This window comes from Odontesthes bonariensis, chromosome 21 (genome assembly GCF_027942865.1).
Source record: "Odontesthes bonariensis isolate fOdoBon6 chromosome 21, fOdoBon6.hap1, whole genome shotgun sequence".
Lineage (NCBI taxonomy): Eukaryota > Metazoa > Chordata > Actinopteri > Atheriniformes > Atherinopsidae > Odontesthes > Odontesthes bonariensis.
The window spans coordinates 27,240,780-27,256,042 of record NC_134526.1 but is presented as its reverse complement, the minus strand read 5'-3'; the positions used below and the strand labels follow the sequence as shown (position 1 = coordinate 27,256,042).

General features: G+C 38.9%; 1 protein-coding gene across 2 annotated transcripts in view; it reads left to right on the top strand.

The window, feature by feature from the left end:
- Nucleotides 1-15,263, top strand: part of LOC142370742 (thyroid hormone receptor alpha) — a 144,086-nt gene that overhangs the window by 110,172 nt on the left and 18,651 nt on the right. Inside the window, exons 1-3 of one of the 2 annotated variants that reach the window (XM_075453175.1) lie at nucleotides 7,581-7,708; nucleotides 12,370-12,431; nucleotides 15,128-15,249. In XM_075453175.1, coding sequence (XP_075309290.1) covers nucleotides 7,677-7,708; nucleotides 12,370-12,431; nucleotides 15,128-15,249 — 216 coding nt within the window. In that variant the 5' untranslated portion in view covers nucleotides 7,581-7,676. Of the gene's footprint in view, nucleotides 1-7,580; nucleotides 7,709-12,369; nucleotides 12,432-15,127; nucleotides 15,250-15,263 lie in introns of those variants that run through there. The other variant, XM_075453174.1, reaches the window with a different exon arrangement.

The window sequence follows — 15,263 nt, the reverse complement described above, 5'->3', positions numbered from 1 at the left end:
TTTTTACCTGTTTTCCTACAGATAAATATCTTATCTTGTATCTAGTCTCAAATAGCGATTACTGTATCAGAAACCGCGTGACTCAGCTTGTTAAATTGGCTTCATCCCTCTTCCACTTCTTTACAAAAAGCCATCTGTCCTCTTGTAGTGATGCGTTGTCTTCTCTGTACCTGTGCTTATCACCTATAGCAGCACAAGCCTCGTAGCAGTTTTGCCTGCCGAGCCACCTGTGAAGGTTGCTGCATCGTGAGCAGAAAGGATTGCTTTTCTCAAAATTGTGAATAATTCAGGACAGAGGTGTATTTTTGTTTCAGTGTTTGGTTTCAAGAAGAGTTGCTGTTTCAACACAACATAATGTTGAAGATTGTACAGTGCGTCTCCAAGGCTGTGTTTTTACAAACCCTACTCCAAAACTGTTGGTACACTGTAAAATTTAAATAAAACACAATGCCATGATCTGCAAATCTCACAAACCAATATTTTATTCACAATGTATCGTCGGAAACAAGTTCAAGTCTCCAGTTCCAAAGGCATTAATGCACCCTAGTCTGATGTCTTTCCTCCTTGGCATTGTGTTAACACACACCTGAACGCTTCAAACCAGAAAGCTGCCAAAACGTCTGCTCTTAGAGGTGTTCACACTTGCAGATAATTAGTAAATGAAGTGCATTTCATGCGGAGCACCAAGCTGTCATTTCCCGCCCAGATATCTGTGGAAGCAGCAAGGGTAGACTTAGTTTTTCAAACACTGCCTCTCCATTTTATTATAACTTTTGTTCAGTATGTGATAGCAGAGTGTCATGAGTTGTTCTAGGTTGTATTTACTCCATTTTAAGACTTGGCACAGACCAGATCATTTCTTGTTATGTCATGATGCATAAAACCTTCAAACTGAAAGACCCTGTCCTTTATCACATGATAGTTTATACACACACACACACACACAGGCACATTAACATATTAAACCATTGGCCTTGTGACAGCAGTATGAGATAATAGCTACAGGCAGGGATTTTTCTCAGAGAAATTTATTCTATTCATTGTTTAAGCGTGACAATTATCCATCACATGAGATCCTGTGCACCGTTTGCACCAAATCAACTATAATCAGCAGCTATGCATTGTAAATCAATTCTAATGTTCTCTTTTGAATAGCTTGTCTTCCCACTAAGCGGTTGGTTATAGGACCATACCTGCCTGCAGCTTCACTGTAAAGCCCACAGCAGTTGTTGTCAGGGCCTGTAGAGCTAAAGTATAGAGATATGTTGTAGCTGAGCCAGCCGCATAACCTCTCCTCTAACATCAGTAAGACTAAGCAGGTGGTGGCGGATTACAGTAAAGCATTCTTCTTTGGACGGAGGAAGAATAAGAAAGTTAGTGCTTTTCGATCCCTGCGATGTTATCCATCTCAGGAAGTGTGGTTGTTAAGAAGGCCCAGCTGTGAATGGGTTATCCAATGCAGCTCGGGACATTTGACTCAACACAAGCGAATTGCAGGATGCTTGACACCTCAGCCATGGAGATGATTCTGGGCAGCTGCTTCACTATCCTCCAGGACATCTTTATAGTTTGAAAACCTCAACCCTGGTACTTTGTAATGAGGGCTTAATGTTCTGTGCAAGTTTCTCCAGGGACATTGAAGACAGCAAGTAAAAACTCAATGTGACATATTAAGTGAACTTCAAGTGCAAAAATGGATGGAGTACCCCATTAGGAACCCTCATCATAGCAATAGGCTGTTATTCTCTCTAAAGTTCTCTAACAATGTTCATCAGTCTTTGTCATCCCGCCCATATTAACCCTCTGTTCCGCATGCTTACTCACCACCTTCTTGGGTTTAATGAGTTGGAAGGGCATGGAAAGCATTACTGTAACAAAGTGGGTGAGACCACTAATACCATAAATGAGTCTCGTTTATTAATACCATCTTTAGTTCACCATACTTGTTTGTTTTCAATAATTTTACTATCTGTAATCATCATTTTACAGATACAGACTATCCCGGGTTTGTTTTTTGTATTATGTTTGCTTATATATTTCACAGTTCAACATCTTTGGTTTAAATAAACACTGACAAGTATTGTTAAATTCAGTTATAATTTATTGAATTATATTTCCTTAGAATAAGTTAAATTAACATTTAAGTGTGCTACTCACCATACCATGTGTTCAGAGACAAAGGGAAGAAGTGCTGTAATATTTCTGCTTTTATACTCTGGGGAACATGATTGGGGGAGGTCATTGGAGGTAACATCACTAGTTCTATGTTGACTTTTATTTAGTTCAACTAAGTTAACTGTTCAGTTATATTTTTTTGTTGTATATATATTTTTTTTGCTACACGTGAAGCAGAAGGCACATGTAAATAAACACTTTGTGGGGATTTTTTTATTTTTTTGGACAAACTGCTGTGAATCTGCCTCCCAACAATTACTGTCATCAGTTCTTCCTCTTTTGATCTTAAGTGGATTCCCTGTGAAGGGAGCAGACTTGCCAGTTTCAGACTTATTAGATGAGGTCAGCATGCTAGCCTGAATAAGAAAAATCGGATACGTCCACAAATCAAATAAAAATTTAGGGACCTTAAATCCCATCTGCAGGGCTGCACGGTTGTGTGGTGGTTAGCACCGTCGCCTCACAGCAAGAAGGTTCCAGGTTCAACACCCAGCTGGGGCCTTTCTGTGTGGAGTTTGCATGTTCTCCCCGTGTATGTGTGGGTTCTCTCCGGGTACTCCAGCTTCCTCCCACTGTCCAAAAAATCATGCATGTTAGGTTGATTGGCATCTCTAAATTGTCCTTAGGAGTGAGTGTGAGTGTGCATGGTTGTTTGTCTCATTTGTCTCTGTGTGGCCCTGCGATGGACTGGCGGTCTGTCCAGGGTGTACCCCGCCTCTCGCCCATTGACTGCTGGGATAGGCTCCAGCCCGCCCGCGACCCGATCGATGGATTCAGCAGTATAGATAATGGATGGATGGATGGAAATCCCATCTACAATGCCACAGCTGTTGTTTTCTGCCCTGATCTTAACATCAACCAAATACTAATCTTGTTCAATTTAACCATGTTAAAATGCAAATTGGAATTACATCTTGCAAATCTGGAAGTTCTGTATATTGTAAGTTATTTGATATGCCTCTGAGTGGAATCCTCCTGTAAGAGTTAATCGGCAGGTAAGTTATTATTGGCTCCTAAAACATTTAGTCATTTATTATTAGTAATAGTATTAGTATTAGTTGTCTAATATACAATCATTGTAAATATTAAAAAAAATTTGAGCTACTTGACTAATTTGAATTTCACCCACTGACGGATGAATAAAGTATTTTTCTATTCTATTCTATTCTATTATAAAACACTCTTGGCCTTACACTCAAACTGTACGTTTTATGCTCACTTCTAGTATGTTGGAGTATGTAAGAAGATCAAAAAGTCCACTGCTATCCAACTGGCTAACTCACATTTTGATCTAAACTCACGCTCTTCTCCTAATGTGTGACCAATAGTGTGAAATTATAACTACATAACCATTTAACAACAAGATGAAAACCAAATGGGTTAAGCAACTAAACGTCACGGAGAAGCACAGTTTACATAAACAGTTTGATGCTCATCTTAATGTTCACACGTGTTGAGAAAAAAAAAAGAACAAATTGTCCTGACAAACCAGAAATCAAAGTGGGGAATCCCAACTGATTTGATGTGGTGTGTATAAGTATAGATCATTATCAGGATACTCAAACCAAAGGCCAGTGATTGATGGATTAGCTTCCGCATTGTCGTCACCTAGCTCAGAATGTAGAGACGTGGAATTGAGAAGCAGTTTAAAGAGTAACGAGGTTCTTCATCCAGAAAGGTTCCTACTGTGGCCAAACAGCTCTATGTCTAAGCAGAGAACATTACTCCAGAGGGCCTGGTCTTTAACTATATGTGTTATTTGGAAACATGCTTTGCTCTAATTGTTTTTGGACAACAGGTTAAATTTATATCATCTGTTTCTGATTTTAGGCTCAGCACTTTGACATCAACTAGTGCAAGGCTTAACTGCAATTAATCCTGGGAAAAATTTTGGAAGTTCATAAAGACTTCTTTGGCTGGAGAAATTAGCAATCTTTAGAATTAAAGCAATTGTAGATTATTTATTTTATAGTGGGAATGATTTTTGTCAGTTAGATAAAAGTTCTTTGGAAATACCTTGCTTCCCTGAAGGCCTTGAATAGATTATGGTCCTGTGCATGAAACTCAACTACCAGACAACAACATGCCTCAATACAACATGGAAGCTTCTCTTAGGCATCATAACTGATAAGATGAGTAGGAATATGGCTAAAAAAAAAAGTGTATCCCAGACGTGAATTGAGCATAACTATAGAGGATCTCAACACCAGCTGCTGATCGAAAGAACTGTCTCTCAAGACTGTAAGATCAGACCTATGACTCATTGCTTCACACATGGACTTAACAGGCCACTAAGAGCCTTCATCAAGAACTCAAATGAACTGTGGTGGACAACCCTATAGGCCAGTTTAAAGCTAGTTTCCATAGAATGTGGCATCAACCATGAAGATCTAGAAATACATCAGGAAGATGGCCCCAGTGCTGCTAATTTCTTGCCTCAGGTAGCTGACACACAGTGACAGGAAGGAGGATGAGGGAGAAAGAGGAAGAATCATCATGGAAAGATAAACCTCTGCATGATACCACCCACAGATTGAGGTGGCTGATATCAAGTAGTACTATCAGTGGCTAGAAATGGCTGGTCTTGGAAATACTGATTGTGGGAGCTCAGGGACAGGCCCTGAGCACAAGAGTAATAGAGGCTGGGATCTACAACACCAGACAAGAGCCCAGGAGCTGGCTGTGCAAAGACACTTCCGATAATAGTGCACAAGGACATCTGTTTGGAGAATGGGTTGGACTCAGGGTGGAAGATGCCTCCAAATATGGTGGAGAATGACAGAGCTAAGATGCCATGGGACTTTATAAATACACATTTGGATTTCAACTGGATGTTTATTGTGTATGTCCTTCTGAATTCTGATTCAGGCTCTCCTTCTGCTGCCAATGCTTTGTGCAACGTAGATGGTTTTGTGGCTTCTCATCAGGATGTTTCTGTCAAGCATGGCTACAGTTCTGTCATAACCTCCTGACAACCCGAGAACAAGACAAGATGTATGTCTCTAATTAAGAATAGCTTTCAAATATACAGAGTTAGAAAATAATTGGGCAAGTGAACAGATAATAGTGAAGGCAAATCATTTTACTGATAGATCCCATTCACTGAATGAGGAGATGGTGTAGAATCCTATTCAAGCCATTCCATGGCTAAGAGGGCTTTTGTGACCAAAATTTAGGGATTAGCATTTTTTTTTTAAACTCTTGACTTTTTTTTTCATAATAGCTTCTTGAATAGGACTTTAATTTGTTTCTATTCTTATTGTTTGATGACATGTTTAATTTTGTAGTCTAACACAAAAAACTAATGAATTTCTGTTAAGGTCCTACTAAAAAATACAGGTGCTAATGAGGCAAATGGGACAAAAAGACCAGCGTCTGCCCAAAACCTCATACAAAGTTTGACTACAAATGCTTTAGGAAGTATCACCAGCACTGTGGAACATGAGTGTGAAGGCACTAATAATGACATAACTGCATTGGTGTGTGCATGTGTGTTTGCTTTGATAGAGAAGAAAGCAACTAGCCCTCTTCAAGTCCCTTAGGTCAGTGGCCCACCCAGTTAGCCCTCCTCCCACATCAAATTAATTTATGGGGCTGAGACAATGACATTCGGGGGCTCGTCACAGCCATGGAGGCTTTTCAACTTTTACGCATGACCGCACACAAAAGGATGGATTAGTGTATGACATCTCTCTTTTGCAACCAACTGAAATACCTACTGTAAGGTCGAAGAGCAGCCATGTGATTTAGACGTAACACTGAATAATTACTAGTCAACAATAAGAAACGTAAAAGCTTAGCCTTTGTTTTCTTTAAAATAAATGTTTTTAAGTTTCAATGCTGTTCCCTGTTCTGTTCTGTTCTGTTCTGTTCTGTTCTGTTCTGTTCTGATGCATAACTGCTGCTGTGGAATTTACCTTGAGGTGTTGCTAAAACAGTTAGTGCTCGGCTGGAGCTCGACTAAAGGCTAACATTGTCGATTAAATGAAAGAGGAATAAGGCGGTAAAGGGCTGCAATGACAGATGACAATGGAAACAACATTAATAGAAATTGAATTGATATTGTCAAACAGTTAAGTAAATAAGTATGTTTATATCATATTCGATGATACTTTAATCTCATTCTGTAAAAAAAAAAAAAGATGGTGCTGTTGCTTTTTGTCTTAGCACTTCTTCATCAAGGATTTTGTGTGTTGCAGTGTGGTAATCTTTGTACTGACCCTACCCGTACTGATGTCCCTGTATCCCCTCAGTTGCTGTATGAATATTTTAGAAAATAGTATTTAGCTATCACATATATCAATTTGAAGCAGAGACTGAATTTGTTTATGCAATTTCATTTAAGTTTTATAAACTTCATGCTCTAGTTTATGAAAGATAACATGTATTGTTGTACATGTAATTGTTCTGCCTTGTCATTGTTGAAATCTGGCCTTTCTTTAGTTTGAAAAATGCTTCCAACAGAGTGTTAACATACTGGCATTTACATAGAAAAACTGCTGAATGGGTTGTGCTTCTTTGAAGATAAGAATCATAACAGAATGTCCAACTTTTATTTTAAAGATACATCAAAACGGGTCCTCAGTATTTATCTGTGCTTTATCTTGTGCTGCTGTTATGCTTCAGATGAACCTATCAGCTGCAAATTTTTTCCATGCAACTGTATTTGTGGTCTTTAGAATAACTTTTAAACTCAGAGCCAAAGGAGATTACAGACCGGTCTAATTAATTTAATGGGATATCTTGCATCTCTGTGTCCTCATAAGCCTTCCCTCAGCTGCACTGGAGAGACTGCATCATTCGTCTGTTATGCAATCAGGTTAACATTAAAGCTTAACTGAGTTTGGAGGGAGAGGGAGGATTTTTTTCACTGGGGAAAGATGAAAAGTGACCTAAATATAAGAAGGGAAGAATTGCAGAGAACATGCAAGAGAAACAGACGGCAATTGAATGTCCAAAAATCCCCAGGAATGACAGAGAAAGAGTTTAACCACTTTGAGTTAAAAAAAAACAAGACAAAACGAGTGATGCAAGGGCAGTAAGCATAAGTGAGCAAGAGGGAATGTATGATGTGGATGGGAGCACGACAGCAGTGTGTTGTGATGACAAGAGAGCATGCCATCGGTTGAGGGACTACACATGCATGCAGACAGGGTTGGGAGGAGGGAGACAGAGAGGAAGGCTGGACCGCAAGAGCTGAAAGGGAGGGAGAGAAGAGAGGGGCGGGAAATAAACAGAGTTGCCGTCCCCTCTCAGCAGCCAGTCTGAGGCAGTGAAGATACAGATATACCAGCTGAGAGTACCAACTCCAGTTCGACTTTACTGTACTTTGCATCCATTTGGGACGTTGGCTGTCAGGAATTTAAGGTCTGCAGCTGCAGTCTGTGTTCGTGTGAACAAAGCTGGATGGGACACGTGCACTAAATCCAGTGAGGCTGGAACAGCAGAGAAAGCTGCTGATTTACATTCTCTTCTTCTAATATTCCTGCAAAGGGAGCAACATGCATATCTTACAACCATATTGCATCAACAGGTTGGTGTGTTTGAGGGAATATAATATTCTAGTTTTGAGTTGATAATATTATTTGACAAATTGAATTTCCAAGTGATGATCACGTTAAATGACTTTGATCCAATTAAATGTTTGGCATTTTGAACTGAAACCTCTAATCTGCTAAAGATTCACATGACTCTCGATGTACTTTTGGTAAACTGATGTGTTGCGTCATTCCTGTTGCTTGAGACGGAAAGAGAACATGGTGCCGATGTGATGTCAGTGTGCTGGTGTTTCTTCAGTTGTTTTTTTTTTGTTTTATTCATTTGATTTTGGGGAAGGGGACTTGCATGTGATACTATAAACCATTCCAGCTCAACAATCAATCTGTTGTCAAAACTCCCATCCCACAACATGACTTTCAGGCAGTGATCTCTGAGCTGATGCCCCCAGGCTGAGCCCCAGACTGGCTCCTGTCTGTATTTATAACTGCAGTGTTTGTTGTTAACAATACATACATTTACGAAGTGGGCTATTTTAAGCAATGATTTTTCATTTATTGATGACACCATTCAAAACAGAGAGGTTTAACAGCTTTAGACTGACAACGGTGCTTTTGACAATGATATCAACTCAATTTATAATTCAACATTTATCAAAAGGGATGGGCAATGATCTTCAAATTGTTGTTAAAATATTATATATTGAATAATACATGTTGCTATCATCTAGGTATGGGACTTATACTTGGCCTTATTTCAACCTGCAACAGGAAGTAATGATTTCCTATGGCCACAAGGTGGCAGTTATGTACCAAGCTGTTTGCCAGTCTCCATGAAACAACAACAGAAGAAGACTTCACTTTGCTAGGCCCCATTAAAATGTTTGTAGGGCTGTCTGTATTGATGCTGTTGTACAGAGATGAGAAACATCTCTATACATCGTAAAATCATCGTAAGTTCTGTGTGGAGCTACCTCAAAAATATAAATAAAAAAGATTATGCGAAAAATGGGCGACAAATTCCTCTGAAAAGTATTTTTACTTGAAATGTACTCTTTGTATTTGAATATCGTGCCCCTTGATTGCATTTTCATGAGCCCCTTGCAAAGGGGCTGGTGTAGCAGACTGTACTGGTGAAAAGCAGGCAGTCAAACAACACTGAACACCTGATGCTGACATACTTATGTGACTTTATGGTCTTATCTTCGTTCGTTACTGCATCCATCTACACATCCTATGGTCTGAAGCACTGACAGGGAACTATTTTTTATTTTTATTTCAAATGGGTTCAAAGTTAACGTTTAAAGTTTCCCCATGTTCTAACAGATGCTCTAAATTGATAGCATAGTGTAAACATAGCTCGCTATCTGTGGTAGTAACATAGAATTACACCCAGGTTTGATTTCATCCTCAAGCTAGTTTTTGCTCTCCCTCCTTTCTCTTTCCCAACCTCTTCGCTTCATATATTGGAGGAATGGCAAAAAGTTAGAAAAACCGTGAAAAAAAACATTTGTAACGTTATAAAACATTAAATGCTTCAATTGTTTTTTCTTTTTTCTTCTGTCTGCTAATCAGTAATAAAAGAATCCAAAATTTAGTTGTACAGAACATCCTTTTTACAGTTTTGATATCTATTTTTTTATGTTTGCTGTCTGCTTTAAGTCATTGTTCACACACAAACCGTTGAATTAGCAGCATCTAGACAGCAGTCTCAATCATTACAGTTTAAAGTAATGGTATCAGAACCATACAGAGGGCAAAGACCTGTCAACACTGACACAAAGCTCATAATTTATTGAATTGGGAGACATCTTGAAAATGATAATTTTTTGTTTGGGTAATTTAACTCACTTTGATAAGAAACCAGAGAACAAAGTTTCCTACCACATTTCTTACTGACCGTGTGTACTGCAATAAAAGTTAATGTGTTTGCTCCAAGCACCAAGATAGAGGCGTTTTTGGTTTTTTGTTTTTTTATTTTTTTTAGTAGGTGTTTTTTTGCTTTTGGTTGGAAGAGGAAAGTGGGTTTGTTAGGAGAGCAGTGGTGTTACCTAATACTGCTGATGGATAAGAGAAGAGGAGAGGAGAGAGATGGGATGAAAAGAAGGGAGAAAACCAAAAATTCACAGGGAGGACAAAATATCATTTAAGGGAGTACAGCTTTGCCTATAGCAACGTAAGCAAAATGGTAGGCACAGAGGGAGATTTTATGGAGGAGAGGAAAAATGGCAACGGCAGGGCTGTGAAGCAAACAGACAGACGTGTAGATAGACAGAAAGCATGAGAGTATAAGAAAAACGAAGGACAGAGAATCATAGAAACAGAGAGGAGGGGTGAACAGATGTGGAAAGGAATTATCTCTGTCCTGGAAATCTGCAGGTGTTGAATATGTGTGTGCATGTGTTTGTCTATTGATATGATTTACTGAGTAGTGAGTAATCCCTAAAACCATTGAAAGCACAATGTGTGCTAACCTGACATTATTCGTGTTTCTTCTAAAATTACATTTGAGACCATTTCTTATAGATAGATAAATAGATATATTGATGGATAGATGTATTTTGGCAGTGACAGATTAAACATCCCCTTTTACTACCGAGTCCAACAACAGTATTTTCAGAATATAATTCTTCTGTTTTTCTTTTGAGCATACAAAACTAAATGCTCACATTAGCAGGCTAACAATGCTCACAGTGATAATGTTAGCTTGTCGTTGTGTTGCAAGTAACTATTGACATTGACTGAAGAGCATAAATATTTAAACAAGGAGCACATTAAAAATTACAATTGAAGCTTGGTTAGAGAATCTAAAAGGGACATTTGTTTGTTTTTCTTCTTTATATGGGTAGTGTGAAGTACTTGTGAATAGTTAGGGTCTTATCTGCAGTAGATTGTGGTTAGTTAACTCTCAGGAGGGCCGTATTCTGACCACTGAGCCAAGCTAACCGCTACTCAGACCAACACTTTGGCTGTGTTCATATTGTTCACTCACTCCATCACCCACTATATAGTGCTCTCTATATAGAGAACTCACAAGGGAATGGTGCAGCCAGCTGCTGATGCATTTGTCTTCTCACTTCATGGCTGAAGTGTCTGAGAAGTAATATTGTTCTCAACGGATGAGAAAATTATGATAACGAGCTGAACAAAAGCTTTAATATGTTTTATGGTCTATTTTAACGAACGTAGTGTTCTTTACAGCTTCTGAAGAGTACTTTTAGTGTATACATGATGAGTTTGTACTGTACTTTATAATAGATGTTAAGAAGACAGTTACATTTTCATACATTGTAACAAAATGGCTAACTCACTACATAGGGGACTTTATATTAGATTTTTCAAGTTTGAATTGTTTTAAATCTCACTCTTCCTGTCAGGAATTCTCCATGATTATCCAAACTGAGAGAAAATAAACTGCTGTTTACTGTATGTATGACACTAACTACGCGCAAGTAATTCACACAAGCTCGTATAAAAATTTTATGTATCTTCTAAAACTCAGTAAGATATGTCATTCAAATTTCATGGCAGTGCATCCATTGTACCGGATGTGATCGTTACCTGTATTTTATGTAGTGCAATATAATTACATAAAAGTTACCTCCTCAGACGAATTCCATTGGAATGACTAAAAATTCATATTTCATGAGAAATAATATTTGCAGCTTACTTAAGTTTGTGCTACTAGCTTAATATATGAAAGTCTATCGATGCCAGTAAATATCATAAACAATTCTTTTTTTTCTCAGTAGAAGATAGAAAAACACATCAAATGTTGAAACTGAGACATTTTACTGTTTCATGGAAAATATCAGCTTCCCTTGAATTTGTTGGCAGCAACGTGTTTCAAAAAAATTGGGACAGGGCCATGTTTACCGCTGTGTAGCATCCACTCCTCTTTTAACAATGAGCTGTATGAGGTTTATCATTTTTCTTTTTCATGCAGCTAAAGGCTAGCCTGGGAATTCCCATGCTGCTTTGCGCGCGATTTCATTCACACTGCAAAGGCAGCCTGGAAACCACCGGCCTTATTTTTGCCTGAGTTAGGGAACCAATCACAGAACGGGGGGGGGGCAGCAAGACGATGACGACGTCTATGCGCGACACCGAAGCTTGTAGAGTGTTAATCCAACATGGCAGCGGACACAACGTTACCGTTCGACGCAGTCTTAGAAAGTGTTTTAAGTGGCTTAGAACGCAAGTTTACTTTTATTTGACTTTTTTTTCTTCTTCTTCTTCGTCGAATTTCTGTTGCTCTACATACTTCATCTGGTATTAGTGATACAATTGGCTATGAATTGCACGCAAAGCAGCATGGGAAGAACCAGACGCCATTTGATAGACATTCGTAGCGCCCAATAAACGGCTCCAGGCATTCGTAAACCACGCCTCAAATACGAGAAAATGCACACCTAGTTCCCACCTAGTTCGAGATGTGGACGCGTCAGCCAGGCTAGCTAAAGGCATGAATTTGAAAATAATGATAATAGTAAAACAGGTTTGTGAGTTACAGCGGAGCTGATTTGATTTTCTTCTAGATTGTTTTAAATGTAAGAACGTGAATTAAGAGTCAATCCACACTGAAAATCAATCAAATCAATCCAAATAAAATATGTAAATATGTAAAAAGATAAAAAAATATATGTCTGTTGTTAGTTATCTGCCTCACTCTTCCTTCTCATCCTTTCTTCCCTCACAGGTGGCCAGATGTGCCAAAGAGAAAGAGGAAGAACAGTCAGTGTTCAGTGAAGAGCATGTCTGGTAAGAATTCATCGACTCTGTCCTCTCCTTGCTGTTTTTTTTTTTTGCCACCACCAAACAACGAAGTAATAACAACAGATTTCCACGATGATGCTCAGGCTTTTCGTGTGCTGGCGGATTTGTTCAGTGAGCAGGGTGGCCTGCCACTCCACCCTGAGCCTTGAGTGGTCTCCTCTTTGTCACACGATTACCTCCTTATCGTCATTTTACATCTTACAGGCTAAGTTGAACACTATGTTGCTCACCTAGACGAGGTTTGTCGTAGAGAGCTGTTAACAGAACTATCAAAGTTCATGGCTTAAGTAAACAACTACCAGATTCAATTAGAGTCAATTACAACAGCAAACATCATTTGGAGCTTGTTTTATTTAGCATCCCTCATAACCAAATGTAATTTTCCCCACTTGACCATAGGACATATATGCTACTGATGATCCTACACGTTACTGCTGACATTTACATTTTAAAAAAGCATTCACTGTTAGCTCCTGGGGGATCGACTGATATTCAGCATATTTCTTCGGTCAGTAAAGGTACCGTGAACATAGTATCATGAACTACACATTGTTTTTCGCAGCAACGCAGCCTCAGGCAAGCACATTTTCGGTTTACAGCTTTTTCATCGTGAGTAAGGAAGACCGAAATCTAACATTATGTAATACCTTTGAGCGTCTAACTTAGGTGAAAATGTGATAAACAGCAAAAATATATCCGGCAACAAGGCAGAGATGTTGTTTGTTTGAAGAAAAGCTTGCCATTAATATTTAACTCAGTTTACTGGACCTTCATCTGTTGAAAACAACCTTGAGGTACTCTGTTGCATTCCTCTGTTACCCGGTACATTGGTTTTCAATTCCAAAAGTACAAATACAGCCTTTCTCTGATGCACTTTTATATTTTGAGATGAGTAAAAAAAGAGAAAAATGTTTTGGACCAATAATCTGGTGCCTAAAGGGGATATAGAGTAATTCCTTTTCTATTGGATTTTGAACAAATATCTCTGTCCAGGGACTGGGAGCATTTGAGGTTTTTTTGGATTCCCTGTCCACTAGGGGGGAGAAAGGGCCCACAGCCAGGTGTAATTCTGGAGATCATCTAAAAGTTAAAGTTTAAGTAAAACAACAATTTAAAAAATTACACCCGTTGATTATAAATCCTAGAAAGAAAATCAGAATAAAAAAATTAAACTGCCATCGATGCATCCTTAGTCCTGTCTAACTGAACTGTGATTTGTGGGAATTCCTTTTGTTTTTATTTAAATCATTTATAAAAAAAAACTTCTTTCGGTTAAATGTAAGTGAAAAATAGGCTTCATTATAGAAGGTGGCAGTGTGATGTGAATCATCTTCGTGTGCAGTTTTATCTCAAGCTAAAGCCTTGGTAAACATCCTAAGAACATAGAATAAATATTTGACATCATTAAGCAAAGACACAACATTTACAAAGAACTATCAGAGAATATTATAATCCCGTGAAAATACAATTCTGTGAGTAAAAACACTCCATGTATATAAACTATTCTTCGAATAGTTTATCATATCAAATTGAATAAGAATTAATCTAATGATGAATCGCATTTCGTCTGTTCTCTGAGAAAATCTGCCCCTCTGTTCATTCTTTATTTCATTAGTCGACTTATAATCATAGCTCTTTAACAGAGTCCTCCTCTATTTTTTTTGTAATCGTGAATATTTCCAGAAGCGTTTACCTCATAAAATCAGTTGTATGGATCGAATAAAACATCAAAATTATTGATACAGTTGATCCAGGATAGAAATCACAGAAATTAGGTCGCTAAAGAACATTTTGTTACGACTCTTAAGTGAAAGCTTTTGAACAAAGATTCCAAATTTAATAAAGAGAAAATGTAATAAGGTACAGAATACTAAATACTAAATAAATTGGAAATATTCTTCCAAAGCATGTCGATGATTCAGTTATTAGCTTTTACGATTATCTTGAGTGTAAGCTGCCACTTTCCAGTTAAAAGGAATGTAGTTGTGCAGACTTGAGGGATGTAGCTTTTCTCTTGGTATGGTTTCATAAGAAGATCAACTGAATAAATCCTCCCTCTTTGGAGTGCTCCTAGCCCTTCTGCTTCACCGAAGCCTCTGCATGTGTGTGTGTGTGTGTGTGCTGACTTGGATTGTTAGACTTTTGTGTGTATAAAGATGTGCGTGGAGGTAGCGGTGTGGGGGTTGGATATTTATGTCAGTGGCTTAAAATATTCAAAAGCATATTTGTGTCCCCCTGCAACAACGGGAGCTTAGAGGTTGGAGATCTAAAGAAGCAGATTACATGCGCCTGTGGAAGTGCGAGTTCAAAGGATCAAAGGACTGAGAGAAACCTTTCAAGAGTGATAAATAAGCAAATGAAAACTTGAGATGAAAAGCTTTCGTGAATCCTGGGAGTGTGAACCTCATAAGCTGTCATGACGTGAGGCCTGTGTGCAGAAATGACTGTGTTCCACCCTGTTTCCCAGTCTCCTGGGGCCCTGTGTGCAGGTGCTTTGTTGAGGCTCCTGTGATAACGCTCAGCCCCCTCCTTCCCTCCCCTCCTCCACTCCTCATCACCATCCTCACTCTTTTTCTCCCCCTCTCTGGCCCCTGTCATGTCAAACTCCCTCAAACACCCTCCCCGCCTGCATATCTACCCCATCCTAACCTCCTCATCAATCTGCTCCTCTTCTCCTATAGCTCTTAGCGTCTCTGTTCCAGGGTACATCCCCAGCTATCTGGAGAAGGACGAGCCGTGTGTGGTGTGCGGGGATAAGGCCACCGGATACCACTACCGCTGCATCACCTGCGAGGGTTGCAAGGTACAGTCTGTCAC